This window comes from Lithobates pipiens, unplaced genomic scaffold, assembly GCF_037356315.1.
Source record: "Lithobates pipiens isolate NorthernLeopardFrog02 unplaced genomic scaffold, aLitPip1_a1.2 Scaffold_16, whole genome shotgun sequence".
Classification (NCBI taxonomy): domain Eukaryota; kingdom Metazoa; phylum Chordata; class Amphibia; order Anura; family Ranidae; genus Lithobates; species Lithobates pipiens.
Window position 1 is genome coordinate 220,040,867 of NW_027507748.1, and position 15,552 is coordinate 220,056,418.

Below are 15,552 nucleotides of genomic sequence, written 5' to 3' on the forward strand. Positions count from 1 at the left end.
TATGTTTTGTCCGCAATTTTCATATCTTAGCTTGTACTTTATTCATTACTCTCAAAAAAGCCTTTTGAAAAATAAATACATTTTTAACATTTTTAAAACCTCAGATTGTCTACTTTATAAAAAGGGTTAATTTGGTGGGTATTTGCACTGTCCTGAGATTTTAAGGGCCTCAAAGAATGACTGATACATTTTCAAATATATATGCCATAGTTTGTGGACGCTATAACTTTCCTACAGACTGAATCAATATACACTGTAGCAGAGCATCCCAGAGAAAGCCAGGAAAAGTCCTGTTCAAGGTTTATACGTCTCCCAGGCTCCTCTCATACACTTTCAGGGTGTTCTGATCCATATTCCAGTTCGGATCTTGGTCCTCTCCCCCAGGCCAATTTAAACTTGGCTTTGACAGACAGCCTTCGTTCTCTGCCTGGGAAACACAGACAAAACTGGTCTGTGAGAGCAAAAAGATTGGTAAAAAGCTGTTAAGCAGGAAGCGGACAATCTGTAGGCTTGCTCAGCCTGGTAGTTAGGGCCTGTATATATTGTGTAGTTAGTGACGAGACACGGCTAGGTTTTTGGTTTGGCTATTTTTGTTCTGTTAGTTTTTCTAAAACAGTGTACAGCTCTATATAGACTTGAATACATCACCAATAAATGCCGGTATCTTTACCTAAAAGGCTGCTTAATCCCAGGGAGCTTTGTACCACCTACCTGTCCCCAAGGTTACAACACTTATTGGGATTTTTTTTTTTTAACCAAAGACAAGTAGCAGAATATATTCTGGCCTAAATTTCTGATGAAATTTGATTAGAAAAAAAAAAAAAAAAAAAAAAACTGAAAATCTTTAATTTTTAGTCTTTTCTCATTTATGTCGCAAAAAAACAAAAAACAGTGGTGATCAAATACCAAAAGTCTTATTTGTGTGAAAAAAAACAAACATTTTCATTTGTGTACAGTGTGCAATTGCCAATTAACCACTTCGCGCCCACGCTATAGCCAAAAGACGGCTACAGTGCGGACGCTAGCTGCCGGGAGGGCGTCCCTGGACGTTGTCCTGTTTACTTCCCCTCTGTGCGCCGCCGCAGGCACGCATCGGAGAAGTTCTGTGTTGGTCGTGTCCCTTGGACACAATCAATCACAGATTGTGCTAAATGGCCAATCACAGCGGCCATTTAGCACTCAATTGGCGTGTCCAATGAGAGGCGATCTCATATGTAAACATATGAGATCATCTCTCATCGCCGGCTCTCCCTCCTCACACAGACAGCGTGTGAGGAGGGAGAGATGAACGGCTGCAGCGTCACTGAAAAGTAAGAACACACACATGCCCACCTGTCCCCAGTGCCACCTGTCATCGTCCTGGTGCTTCAGGGCCTTCAAAAGTGTAATAGGTAGTCAAGTTAGATGTGTAATTTATGCTCCTAGAACATGTGACGGCGCTCCCTGCATTTTGGGCCTCCCTAAGTGGTCAGGCTGTGAAAAAGTCCCACACATGTGGTATCGTAATACTCAGGAGGAGTAGCAGAATTTTGGGGCATTATTTGTGGTATACACATGCCATGTGAGAGAAATAACCTATTACAATGACAATTTTTTGGGAATAAAAAAATAAAAATAAAAATCTCAATTTTGCAAAGAATTGTGGGAAAAAATGACAACACCAAAAACCTCACCATGCCTCTTACTAAATACCTTGGAATGTCTACTTTCTAAAAAGGGGTAATTTGGGGGGGGGGGGGGATTTGTAATTTCCTGGCTTGTTCGGGTCACAAGAAATAAGATAGGCCACCAGTACATCAGGTGTGATAATTTTTTTTATGATCTGCACCACAACTTGTAGACTCTCTAACTTTCACAAAGACCAAATAATATCCACTAATTTGGGCTATTTGTACCAAAGATATGTAGCAGTATAAATTGTGGCCAAAATTCATGAAAAAAAAAAAAAAAAAAATGAATAACTTGCAAAATTTTATCACAGAAACAAAGAAAAATGCGTTTTTTTTCATTTTTAGCACAAAAAAAAAAAAAAAAACAGAGGTGATCAAATACCACCAAATGAAAGCTCTATTTGTATGAAAAAAAGACAAAAATTTATTTGGGTACAGTGTTACATGACCAATTGTCATTTAAAGTGTAAGCACTGAAAGCTGAAAATTGGTCTGGGCAGGAGGGGGGGCGGGGGTTTAAGTGGTTAAAGCAGTGCTGAATAGCAAAAAAAAATGCCATGGTCATGAAGGGGGTAAAACCTTACGGAGCTTAAGTGGTTAGGATTCGTTATCAATAGTCTGGACTTTCACTTTAAAGCAAATGTGACTTGTCTATACAAGACAAAGCAACAGGTAAGCTTTATTGCCCCTTCCCAGTATCACACACTCCTTTGCAGTACCATCATTCCATTCAGACATCAGCAGTGAGGAAAGTAAGCTCTGTGCAAACTAAAGTTAGAGTTTAGTAAGAGTTGAGGGCTCTCTCCACATTCCCATTTAACAGTTCTGCACCAAGGCCAGCACATGAGAAAGAGAGCAAGTCCCAAGCTTTTCCATACCATAATGTTTCCTGGTGCATCATGCAAACTGTCACAATTAAACCAAAACTATTCTATTTCCTAATTTCTCTTAAAATTAGGTTATATATAATAACATTAAACCACATCTGTAGTAATCTACCCGAGGGGGGAGGGTCAACATTCTTTTTAAATAATAAATTCCAGGCATTGGTGTGTTATGCATAGTTACGATGTATATATGGCATACTTGACTGATGCCACGGGAAATAATTGACGTAGATACCAACAGCATCAGCTACATATGTCTTATACATCTAGTGGGGAAAGAAAGTATTCAGATCCCCTTAAATTTTTCACTCTTTGTTATATTGCAGCCAGTTGCTAAAATCAATTAAGTTATTTTTTTTCCTCATTAACGTACACACAGCACCCCACATTGACAGAAAAACAAAGAATTGTTGACATTTTTGCAGATTTATTAAAAAAGAAAAGCTGAAATATCACATGGTTCTAACTATTCAGCCCCTTTACCGTGACACGTATATATTTAACTCAGGAGCTGTCCACTTTTCTGATCATCCTTGAGATGGTTCTGCACCTTTATTTGAGTCCGGCTGTGTTTGATTATACTGATTGGACTTGACTAGGAAAGCCACACACCTGTGACCTAACCTAAGACCTTACAGCTCACAGTGCATGTCAGAGCAAATGAGAATCATGAGGTCAAAGGAACTGCCTGAAGAGCTCAGACAGAATTGTGGCAATGCACAGATCTGGCCAAGGTTACAAAAAAAAATTATGCTGCACTTAAGGTTCCCAAGAGCACAGTGGCCTCCATAATCCTTAAACTGAGCTATCTGGGGAGGAGAACCTTGGTGAGAGAGGTAAAGAAGAACCCAAATATCACATGTGGCTGAACTCCAGAGATGCAGTCGGGAGATGGGAGAAAGTTGTAGAAAGTCAACCATCACTGCAGCCATTCACCAGTTGGGACTTTATGGCAGAGTGGCCCGATGGAAGCCTCTCAGTGCAAGACACATGAAAGGCCACATTGAGTTTGCTAAAAAAAAAAAAAAAAAAAAAAAAAAAACACACCTGAAGGACTCCAAGATGGTGGAAAATAAGATTCCTTGGCCTGGTGAGACCAAGATAGAACTTTTTGGCCTTCCTTCTAAGCGGTATGCGTGGAGAAATCCAGGCACTGCTCATCACCTGTCCAATACAGTCCCAAGAGTGAAGCATGGTGGTGGCAGCATCATGCTTTGGGGGTGTTTTTCAGCTGCAGGGACAGGACGACTGGTTGCAATCAAGGGAAAGATTAATGCGGTCAAGTAAAGGGAGATCCTGGACAAAAACCTTCTCCAGAGTGCTCAGGACCTCAGACTGGGCCGAAGGTTTCCCTTTCAACAAGACAATGACTCTAAGCACACAGCTAAAATAACGACAACTCCGTGACTGTTCTTGAATAGCCCAGCCAGAGCTCTGACTTAAACCCAATTGAGCATCTCTGGAGAGACCTAAAATGGCTGTCCACCAATGTTTACCATCCAACCTGACAGAACTGGAAAGGATCTGCAAGGAGGAATGGCAGAGGATCCCTAAATCCAGGTGTGAAAAACTTGTTGCATCTTTCCCAAAAAGACTCATGGCTATATTAGATAAAAAGGGTGCTTCTACTAAATAATGAGCAAAGGGTCTGAATACTTAGGACCATGTGATATTTCAGTTTGTCTTTTTTAATAAATCTGCAAACATGTCAACAATTCTGTTTTTTTTCTGTCAAAATAGGGTGCTGTGTGTACATTGAAGAAAAAAATGAACTTTAATAATTTTAGCAAATGGCTGCAATATAACAAAGAGGGAAAACTTTAAGGGGGTCTGAATACTTTCCGTCCCCACTGTAGTTACGCAGGTCCAAACTGGAGCAATATATATATATATATATATATATATATATATATATATATATATATATATATATATATATATATATATATATATATATATATATATATATATATATATAAAAAACATGTCCAGGCCTGGAAATATTCTTTAAGAAACCACATCACGTGGGGTTTCCAAAAGGCCTTTCACAGTCTGCAGTTTGTAAACTGAATTTTATTTGTATGAAGTAGTAGGTTTAAAGCCATTTAAAGTAAAGTAAATTTGTACACAAACTTAATTGCATAACAGATAGTTTATTGTAGTCATCTGACCTGGAGGTTGGGTAACATTTGGCATCTGTACACCTTCTGACAACTTTTCCTTAATGGAGACTGGACTTGCACCAGGTGCGTTATTTAAAGGTGATTGCACGGTTTGTTTCTTGAACTGAAACGGGAATGTAGAGATAAACAATGAATTTTCGAGGTCTACTGAAACATTTTAAACACAATTTGCAAAAAATAAAAGGGTCAGACTAACACTGATAATGGACAATAAAAAGCTTTCACTACCCTGGCTCGTAAAACAAAACAAAAACCACACAACATAGAATTGTGGACTGCTGTGTTACTACACAGTGATTGCAGTCATGCAGCCATTGGTGCCAGCATCTTGGTGGTAACCTTGTTTTAAAGCAGAGAAGGAAGAGGCTGCTTTAGGCAATGATCTTGGGATAGAAACAGTATTCTCAAAGAGAAAATAAGAATGGCGTAGAAAGTATTAACTGTTAGACGGTTGAGGATAGTTGTAGATTTAAGACCAGGCTCAGGTTAGGAATCCTAATTTAGGATTTAGGAGACCAATTTTTAAGTTATATTTTAAAGTAACATTTTTTTTGAGGGGGATAAGGTTATTTTTTTTTTCTAAAAAAATAAATAAAAAAAAATAAAAAATAATAGGTACAGTTTAAGATTTTAATGACAATTACAGCATTAGTTATTTAGTACTAAGCAGCTCCAAATAATATTGAGGGATCAACTTGGACTTATATTATAAGATAGTAAGCAGTTTTCTAAGAGGGTTTGCGGAAGTGACACTAAGCCCCCGTACACACGGTCGGAGAATCCGTCGGAATGTGTCCTATCGGACCGTGTTGTCGGATAATCCGACTGTGTGTGGTATGCATCGGACTGTTTCCGTCGTGATATCCGTCGGACCAAATTTTCCAACTTGTTGGAAATATTTTCCAACAAACTGGTCCGATAGGACATACTCCGATCATGTGTAGAGAATTCCGATCGGACAAAGTGCCACGCATGCTCAGATCAAATTCCTACATCAAAGATATTGGCTACTAGCCTGAACGTAGTCCCATCGTAACTAAATTACGTCATCACGTTCTGAAAGATCGGATTTTTCGACAACTTTGTCCGACTGTGTGTATGCAACAGTTTCGGACACAATCCGACGGATTTGGTTGGCAGAATGTCCGACCGTGTGTACGGGAGCTAAGAGGGATTTCAATTGACTTAATAGCATTTCGTAGCCGAAGATAGAAAATAAAATATTTTGTGGAAAAATCTAAAAATTCTTCCTGTACAGTATTGTAGAGAAATCCTTCATTGTACCCTTATGAAATAATTGAAGCAGAAATTTTAGACCAAAACTCCACACTTGATACTGTAAAACTCTGGGAGTAACAAATGACCCCCAGATGGGAATATTAACGTAAGAAGCTCAATCAGTGGAATAAATTGTTCAGTTAATATATTGGAGGGTTCTAAGGGAGGCATTTATAACAGTGAAAAAAGCAGGGGGATTCGAATGACAAAACTGTCGTTCCCGTCGCTTTACAGAAATTGTCTCGGCTAGGTTTGAGCCAGTCATGTATTGGGAAATGCCAATCCTGCCTGTCTGACTGGTATTTTTAAAGTGTTGTAAGGGAAATTTTGGAGGTTAAGATTATGTTTAGGATGAGGTTATGGGTTAAAGTTTAGGGGAGATTGGGGAAACCTGTGCTGAATGAAATAGGGAGACTGCTATTGCTGAACTCTCCTTCTGAAAATGTTAATTATCAGCCCTAAGACCCCTATCACACCACACCGCCCATAGCGTGGGCGGTAAAAGGCTGCTATTTTTAGCGGCGTTTTACAGCCGGATTTGTGGCGCATTTCCCCCCGCTAGCGGCCGAGAAAGGGTTAAAACCGCCGGCAATACGCCGCAATAGCAGCGTTTTGCCGGCGGTATTGCAGCGCTGCCCCATTGATTTCAATGGGGAGCAGCGGTGGAGGAGCGGTAAACACACCACTCCTTCACCGCTCCAAAGAAGCTGCTGGCAGGACTTTTCCCTGACGTCCTGCCAGCGCACCGTTGTAGTGTGAAAGCCCTCGGGCTTTCACACTACAAACAATGGTGCAGCTTTTTTAGGGCGGATTGCAGGCGCTATTTCTAACACTATAGCGCCTGCAAAACGCCCTGGTGTGAAAGGGGTCTAAATGTTGATCCTCTGATTTCAATTGATACTGGGCCATTGAACTGTTAGAGGAAAGTAGCCAGTGACACCAAGTCAGAATTACTGGTCCACATGCATGTTTCAGCTCAGTGGCTCAGAAAAAAATAAGACTTAATATAGCAGTCAGGCGCCCAGTATTTTCTTAAGAATTCAGCAATGGCAACTTCTATTTTGCACATCACCGGATTATTTAAAGGGTTACATGTCAGGTGTGAGGGAGAGGTTAAAGGCAACCTGTAGTGGGAGAAGATGAAGGCTGAGCTAGTGAGGATTTCGCTTTCCGAAAATGCTAACCGTTTGGCTCTCATGTTGTTACAATGGTTTTCCAAGTCGTTGCCCTGGAACAAGTATGTTGTTTCAGAGTTCTTGAAGTAGTGACACCAGACACAGCCGAGCAGCATCTAACACTGTGGTCAGAAATGGCCAACTCAGATATCTCTCAGTACAGGGTTCCTTTACGTGTTAATTTTTAGTCGGGTGAAGGTATACAGGGCTAGGGAAAGGAGAAGCCTGCTCTTGAAAAAGTTAGTCATGCACGGAGGTAACTGAAACGCCTATCATTTACTGCTGGCCAAGCATTCATCTATTGTGAGTTTTTAAATTTATGTTATAATAAAATCAGTTTAGCACTATGATGGTATCCCTTTTCTGTTATACTAGATTTATTTGCATACACCACTGAAGTTGATAGTATGAGAGAAAGGAGTGTAGACAGGATCTCAAATATGTAGATATATTCCTAAAGTGTGGTCAGACCTGCTTATTAAATTAAGGGGTCAATAACATCAGATAAGTCGACCCCCAATTGGTGGTGTAGTGTTTTCTGTGGATGGTGGTGTCAAGGAGTAGGTCTACAAGTAAAGTGGATTGAAAAATGTCCTCATTTTGTGCTGTGGAGATTGCACTCTAATTTGCACAAAAATAATTTTGAATGGACTTGGCACTGATAATCACATGTGCACTTTGTATCTTTGAGATATACATATAGCTGTTGAGTAGGCATGGTTAGAGGGGGTTGGAAAAAGGGGGGGGCGCAGACAGGTTATGATTTTTTATAAGGGCAAGGTTAAACATTTGGTTTAGCCGAAATGTCATGGATGGAAATGTTTGGGTCCTACTTTAATGTTTCATTCGTTTTTAGTGTCAAAAACCCTGGGTTAGCATTATCTGAAAATTATTGCACTGCAATTAAATTTTTAAAGGGATATTTTGCAGAAAAGGATAAAAAGTCACAACTTACATCTTGAGCTTTGGAGTGATCATCATCCTCTGCCTCTGTTTCACTGTAACAATCTAAGGGAAATAAAAAACAATTATCACACACACACACACACAATGTTCATATTCAATTATTTTGATCCAAAACTTTGCTCTTACAATTCTGATGAAACATTTGCTTATCAGTGGAAATGGGTGTGGCCTATTCCAGATACGAGTTGTTCATGTGTAGGAAGAAAAAGGCAAATTACTTTGCAACCTTTGGGTTGTCACATATGATGAAATCTGTCTTCAAAGTGATCTCCATTCTTTGTCACTCGCCAAGCCCTTTCTTATTAACTCACAAGACCTTTAGTTTGGCATATGGGAAGTTAAAGGACTGTTCCATTTTATCAAAAATAGAACAAAAACAGAAGACATTCACACTTTCTGCATAAAGAGGCATTTAAAGTAGAAATCACATACAGTACTCTGTGGCTGGTTCTCAATAACGTGCCTCAACTTACGCAATGCAGTTCTTAACCACTTTCAGACCGGACCATTTTTGGGACCATTATTTATACAGCAATCAGTGCTATACCAATACACTGATTCCTGTGTAAATTACACTGGCAGTGAAGGGGTTAACCAGTGGGTGGCAGTGTAGGGATTAAGTGTGTCCTAGGGGAGTGTTACTAACTGTTGTGGGCGTGGCTGTGCGTTAGTGAACATTGATCTCTGCTCCAATCACAGGGAGCAGAGATCAGTGTCACTTGTTGCTAGGCAGAACAGGGAGATGCTGTTTACTTCCACATCTCCCCATTCAGCCTCCCCGTGAGACCATCACGGTATCCCAGCGGCGATCGAGTCCAGGGGCCCCACGACCGGACTCATGGGGGTCACGACCGGCAATGGTCGGCAAATGGTCGCACCTGTATGCCAATTTGCCTGTCCGTGGCATTCTGCCGACGCACATCGTCATGTGCCGGCTGGGAAGTGGTTAAAGATATAGAAGATAGTGAAATTAATATTAAGGGCACAAAAATTGACAAACCCATCTGTACTTCTGATGGTAAATATCTATACTAAATATTTCTGTTTCACTTTGAAAAAAAAATAAAAATTATATATATATATATATATATATATATATATATATATATATATATATATATATATATATATATATACACATATACATATATATACACACACATATACACACACACACACTTAAAATGCAGATAAAATGCACAAAAAAGTTTGTCTGCCTTCCAACCTTCTTTGTGAATGTGGTGCAAAATCCACTACAATATATATATATACACACATACACACACACACACACAGTGCCTTGCGAAAGAATTCGGCCCCCTTGAACTTTTCAACCTTTTGCCACATTTCAGGCTTCTAACAAAGATATAACATTTTTATTTTTTGTGAAGAATCACCAACAAGTGGGACACAATTGTGAAGTGGAACAAAATCTATTGGATTTTTGAAAAAAAAATGTAACTAATAAAAAAATGAAAAGTGGGGCGTGTAAAATTATTTGGCCCCCTTGCGTTAATACTTTGTAGAGCCACCTTTTGCTGCGATTACAGCTGCAAGTCGCTTGGGGTATGTCTCTATCAGTTTTGCACATCGAGAGACTGAAATTCTTGCCCATTCTTCCTTGCAAAACAGCTCGAGCTCAGTGAGGTTGGATAGAGAGCGTTTGTGAACAGCAGTTTTCAGCTCTTTCCACAGATTCTCGATTGGATTCAGGTCTGGACTTTGACTTGGCCATTCTAACACCTGGATACGTTTATTTGTGAACCATTCCTTTGTAGATTTTGCTGTATGTTTGGGATCATCGTCTTGTTGGAAGATAAATCTCCGTCCCAGTTTCAGGTCTTTTGCAGACTCCAACAGGTTTTCATTCAGAATGGTCCTGTATTTGGCTGCATCCATCTTCCCCTCAATTTTAACCATCTTCACTGTCCCTGCTGAAGAAAAGCAGGCCCAAACCATGATGCTGCCACCACCATGTTTGACAGTGGGGATGGTGTGTTGAGGGTGATGAGCTGTGTTGCTTTTACACCAAACATATCGTTTTGCATTGTGGGCAAAAAGTTCGATTTTGGTTTCATCTGACCAGAGCACCTTCTTCCACATGTTTGGTGTGTCTCCCAGGTGGTTGTGGCAAACTTTAGACGAGACTTTTTATGGATATCTTTGAGAAATGGCTTTCTTCTTGCCACTCTTCCATAAAGGCCAGATTTGTGCAGTGTACGACTGATTGTTGTCCTATGGACAGACTCTCCCACCTCAGCTGTAGTTCTCTGCAGTTCATCCAGAGTGATCATGGGCCTCTTGATCGCATTTCTGATCAGTCTTCTCCTTGTCTGAGCTGAAAGTTTAGAGGGACGGCCAGGTCTTAGTAGATTTGCAGTGGTCTGATACTCCTTCCATTTCAAAATGATCGCTTGCACAGTGCTCCTTGGGATGTTTAAAGCTTGGGAAATCTTTTTGTATCCAAATCCGGCTTTAAACTTCTCCACAACAGTATTACAGACCTGCCTGGTGTGTTCCTTGGTCTTCATGATGCTCTCTGCGCTTTCAACAGAACCCTGAGACTATCACAGAGCAGGTGCATTTATACAGAGACTTGATTACACACAGGTGGATTCTATTTATCACCATCAGTCATTTAGGACAATATTGGATCATTCAGAGATCCTCGCTGAACTTCTGGAGTGAGTTTGCTGCACTGAAAGTAAAGGGGTCGAATAATTTTGCACGCATCACTTTTCAGTTTTTTATTTGCTAAAATTTTTTAAAATATCCAATAGACTTCATTCCACTTCACAATTGTGTCCCACTTGTTGGCGATTCTTCACAAAAAATAAAATGTTTGTATCCTTATGTTTGAAGCCTGAAATGTGGCAAAAGGTTAAAAAGCTCAAGGGGGCCGAATACTTTCGCAAGGCACTGTGTATATATATATATATAAAATATAGTGGATTTTGCACCACATTCACAAAGAAAGTTGGAAGGCAGACAGACTTTTTTGTGCATTGTGTGTGTGTGTGCGTGTGCGTGTGCGTGTGCGTGCGCACACACACACTTTTTCAAAGTGAAACAGAAATATTTAGTATAGATATTTACCATCAGAAGTACAGATGGGTTTGTCAATTTTTGTGCCCTTAATATTAATTTCACTATCTTCTATATCTTTAACCACTTCCCAGCCGGCGCACGACGATGTACGTCGGCAGGATGCCACGGACAGGCAAATTGGCATACAGGTGCGACCATTTGCCGACCATTGCCGGTCGGGACCCCCATGAGTCCGGTCGCGGGGCCCCTGGACTCGATCGCCGTGGGGATACCGTGATCGTCTCACTGGGAGGCTGACTGGGGAGAAATGGAAGTAAACAGCATCTCCCTGTTCTGCCTAGCAACAAGTGACACTGATCTCTGCTCCCTGTGATTGGAGCAGAGATCAGTGTTCACTAACGCTCAGCCACACCCACAACAGTTAGTAACACTCCCCTAGGACACACTTAATCCCTACACTGCCACCCAATTGTGTCCCACTTGTTGGTGATTCTTCACAAAAAATTAAAATTTTATATCTTTATGTTTCAAGCCTGAAATGTGGCAAAAGGTTGAAAAGTTCAAGGGGGCCGAATACTTTCGCAAGGCACTGTATATACATACATACATACACACACACACACACACACACACACACACAGAATTAGGAAAAACACAGCCTTATTATCAAATATGTAGAAATGAACGACAGACAGCCTCAAGGCATGAAATGTATCCTTTTCCTACATCAGACTCCAATGCAGGAAGCTCTCACCCCATGCACGTCTATCATTTCACAATTATTGTCTTGCATACCTTCTTCTCGTGAATTATTGGGGTTCGCATGTGATTTATATTTCTGTAGTGTTTTAACCAGACCGGTCACCCACCTATAAAAGATAGAAAGAAATAACAGAATAAAACAAAGGGGCACACCTCCACTGATACCACAATACTCAATAGGTTAAAAAATAAAATAAAAATAATATATGAATATAACAATATTAAAATGCACAAATGTGACTCCCAATGCAAAAAAATGAAAAGACTTTCCTACCTGCAGTCTGTTTTTCACCTGCATAAGATGTGTATTTGTTGGCCTGTATGTACAGTCTATAGTAGTCTAAATCTGCACGTTTCATATTGATTTGTTTGTGTTCAAGCATGTGGCATGGCACTGCACAGTTTGTGGTCTAAGAACTGATACAAAGCAATAAAAGGAAGAGATGTGCTTTCATGACATTAGCACTCCCACAATTGTGATGCAACATGCAGAAGGCATTAATTGGACGCTGAGTGATTCAGAAGTGGTCTTCTCCCTTTAGCAAATTGGGACAAGCTAGGTGAATTAATACATTGACAAAAGGGGAATCAATTATCCGCAACATGTGAGCCCATCATTAGAAGGTGAGAAACACTGGGAATATAACTACACATATACCAATTAAAACAGCAAAAAACAATTGAAAGTGTACAATGCATTAAGAGAACAATTTGCTTTGCCTGGACAGGGCAACCCAACAATTCCAGTTTAATATCTATTTTCCCATCTCCTCATATGCACACCTTTCCTTTGCTCTCCCACTGCTCCATTTCAGCTTTGGAAAGCAAAGAAAATACCCAGTAGATCTAAGTATGGAGCATGTGACAGCTTTAGTGCTTTGTAACTTGCTCAGCACTTCACCTGGGAGCAGGGAAAGAATCTTTGGCCTTGGGTAAACTCCAACTCCGTGTGTAACATAAATGTGTTACTTTTATAAGCGCAAGGCCATGCATATATACACATGACAATGAAGTGAAAACCATACATATGAAAATGTCCAGAAAATGTGTAAAAAGCAAAGTCACCCACTCCCGTGGGTGCTATAACTATATATAACAATAGTTAAAAATAGTGGAAAAAGTTCATGGGAGCCTCTGGCTGTTTATCCACGTTCCTATGGTCTTTGGTGTGCCTTCCTGGTCGGGGATTGAGATCCGCCTTTCTACATGCTCCAGGTGTTACCAACAGAAAGGCGGATCCCAGGAAGGCACACCAAAGACCATAGGAACGTGGAAAAACCGCCAGAGGTATCAGTCCTTAGATGTGGTAGTTGCATCAGTTTTCTTTTCTTTGGCTTTTTCTCCTCTGTGTTCACCTGGTGATCTGGCCAGTAACACCTCTGGTATTAATGAGACGCCACACTGGATCCAGAGGACCACAAGCGAATTTGACCCACTGCCGTATGATACATGTATCCATCACCACTGGTAAGCGTATCCTATCGTGTGCCTTTAGTGTCTTGGGATTCAAGTGATACACTTCTGTCTGCACCAGAGTTCAGGAATGGAGACTCCCATGAACTTTTTCCACTATTGTTATATATAGTTATAGCACCCATGGGAGTGGGAGACTTTGCTTTTCACACATTTTCTGGACATTTTCATATGTATGGTTTGCACGTCATTGTCATGTATATATGCATGGCCTTACTTTTATAAGCGCTACACATTAATGCTTCACATGATTGAGTGTTGGCAGCTTTATTTTTCACTTATTCCAGGTTTAGCACAGTATTTTCCCCCTTTTTTTCCCCCTAAACTTCAACTCCTACTGTTGGATAACATGCGGCTTCTTTTCCTGGCTCCCAATGGCAAGATAGAGCAGTGGGGAAGCAAAGGAAAGGTTAATATTCTGTGTTAGGCTGGATTCACACTTATGCAGTTTTAGTGCATTTTGCAGATTTGCACTGCAGTGAATTTAACATGGTTTCCTATGGAACACGTTCTGTAGTGCAAATCTGTAAAATGCAAAAAGCACTAAAAATGCATAGGTGTGAATCCAACCTTAGGGAGGACTGTACTGGAGTAAACCTGTTTCTTTGCCCTGCATAGGTACAGCGTAGCTTTGATTTATAGTAGAACCAAAAAGGAAAAAAAATGTCCCCCTATTAAAGGAGGAGTAAAGGATGATTATAACCCATAATGCAGGGCTCGACAAAACCCGGGTGCCAGGTCGCATTGGCGACTATAAATAGTGACCTCGCGCCTGGGGCAGCACAGCTGGGGGTATCCTGTCTCTGTGGACCCTCCCCAGTGTGATGGCGTCGGGCCGTTCCGCCGGCGGCCGAAAATTTAGGCCGCGGCTTTGAGGCCTTCTGCGGTCCTATGATTCCTTATGGAATTTTGCGCCCTCTTGTGGTCGCCGTTGGTATGACAAACCAGCAATGCTAATGAAGTTTCCTCTGCCTGTTTTATATTACCTGCCTCTTCTTCCCTTTATTTAGAACCCCCTAAACATTATATATATTTTTTATTCTAACACCCTAGAGAATAAAATGGTGGTTGTTGCAATACTGTGTCACACCGTATTTGTGCAGCGGACTTACAAGCGCACTTTTGTTGGGAAAAATAATTTAGTTAATAAAAAAATAAGACAACAGTAAAGTTAGCCCAATTATTTTTTATATTGTGAAAGATAATGTTATGCCGAGTAAATTGATACCCAACATGTCACGCTTCAAAATTGCACCCGCTCATGGAATGGCGACAAACTTTTACCCTTTAAAATCTCCATAGGCGACATTTAAAAAAATTCTACAGGTTGCACGTTTTGAGTTACAGAGGAGGTCTGGGGCTAGAATTATTGCTCTCGCTCTACCGATCACGGCGCTACCTCCTATGTGTGGTTCGAACACCGATTTTATATGCGGGCAGGACAGGGCGCGTTTAAAAATTATTATTTTTTCTGCTTATTTTAACTTTTTTTTTTCCACTGTTCTTTTAAAAAAAATGTTGTGTCACTTTTATTCTTATTACAAGGAATGTAAAAATCCCTTGTAATAGAAAAAGCATGACAGGTCCTCTTAAATATGAGATCTGGGGTCGGAGAGACCTCGGATCTCATATTTACACTAAAATGCAATTGAAAAAAAAAATTGTCATTTGAAAAAAATAAATAAAATGTCCCTCTAAGAGCTATGGGCAATGACTTGGCGACGGCGCTGCTATCTTCCCCTCACTCGTCTCCATGTCAGGCCAGGGACAGGTCCGGATCGCCGTCACGGACCTGGCGCCTAACTTTTTAAGCTGGCTCCTAGATTCCAAGCAAATTTGTCAACCCCTGCCATAATGTGAATCTCCCCAACAGGGAGAAAAACCGCGACAAAACTCCATTCTTCCGTCTGTTTTCGAAACAAAAAAGGGTTGCCTTTAGCTATGCTTCAAAGCATACCTAAACCCAAAGTAAAAATAAATTGCAGTTTAACAATCCTTCAGGACTGGTTCACACCACATGCAGTTCAGTTCATTTTTAATCTGTATCAAAAATACATGCAGTTTTTTCATATATTCCAATTGCCCCAAGTTCACACCAGTAGTCAACAAA

At 40.5% G+C, this 15,552-nt stretch overlaps 1 protein-coding gene across 3 annotated transcripts in view; it reads right to left on the minus strand.

Moving 5' to 3' along the window:
* CNKSR1 (connector enhancer of kinase suppressor of Ras 1) overlaps positions 1-15,552 on the minus strand; it is a 166,799-nt gene that overhangs the window by 21,300 nt on the left and 129,947 nt on the right. For all 3 annotated transcript variants that reach the window (XM_077481065.1, XM_077481064.1, XM_077481066.1), the window contains 3 exons: positions 12,003-12,076; positions 8,149-8,201; positions 4,729-4,843 (listed from right to left, as the gene is read on the minus strand). In XM_077481065.1, coding sequence (XP_077337191.1) covers positions 4,729-4,843; positions 8,149-8,201; positions 12,003-12,076 — 242 coding nt within the window. The remainder of the gene's footprint in view (positions 1-4,728; positions 4,844-8,148; positions 8,202-12,002; positions 12,077-15,552) is intronic.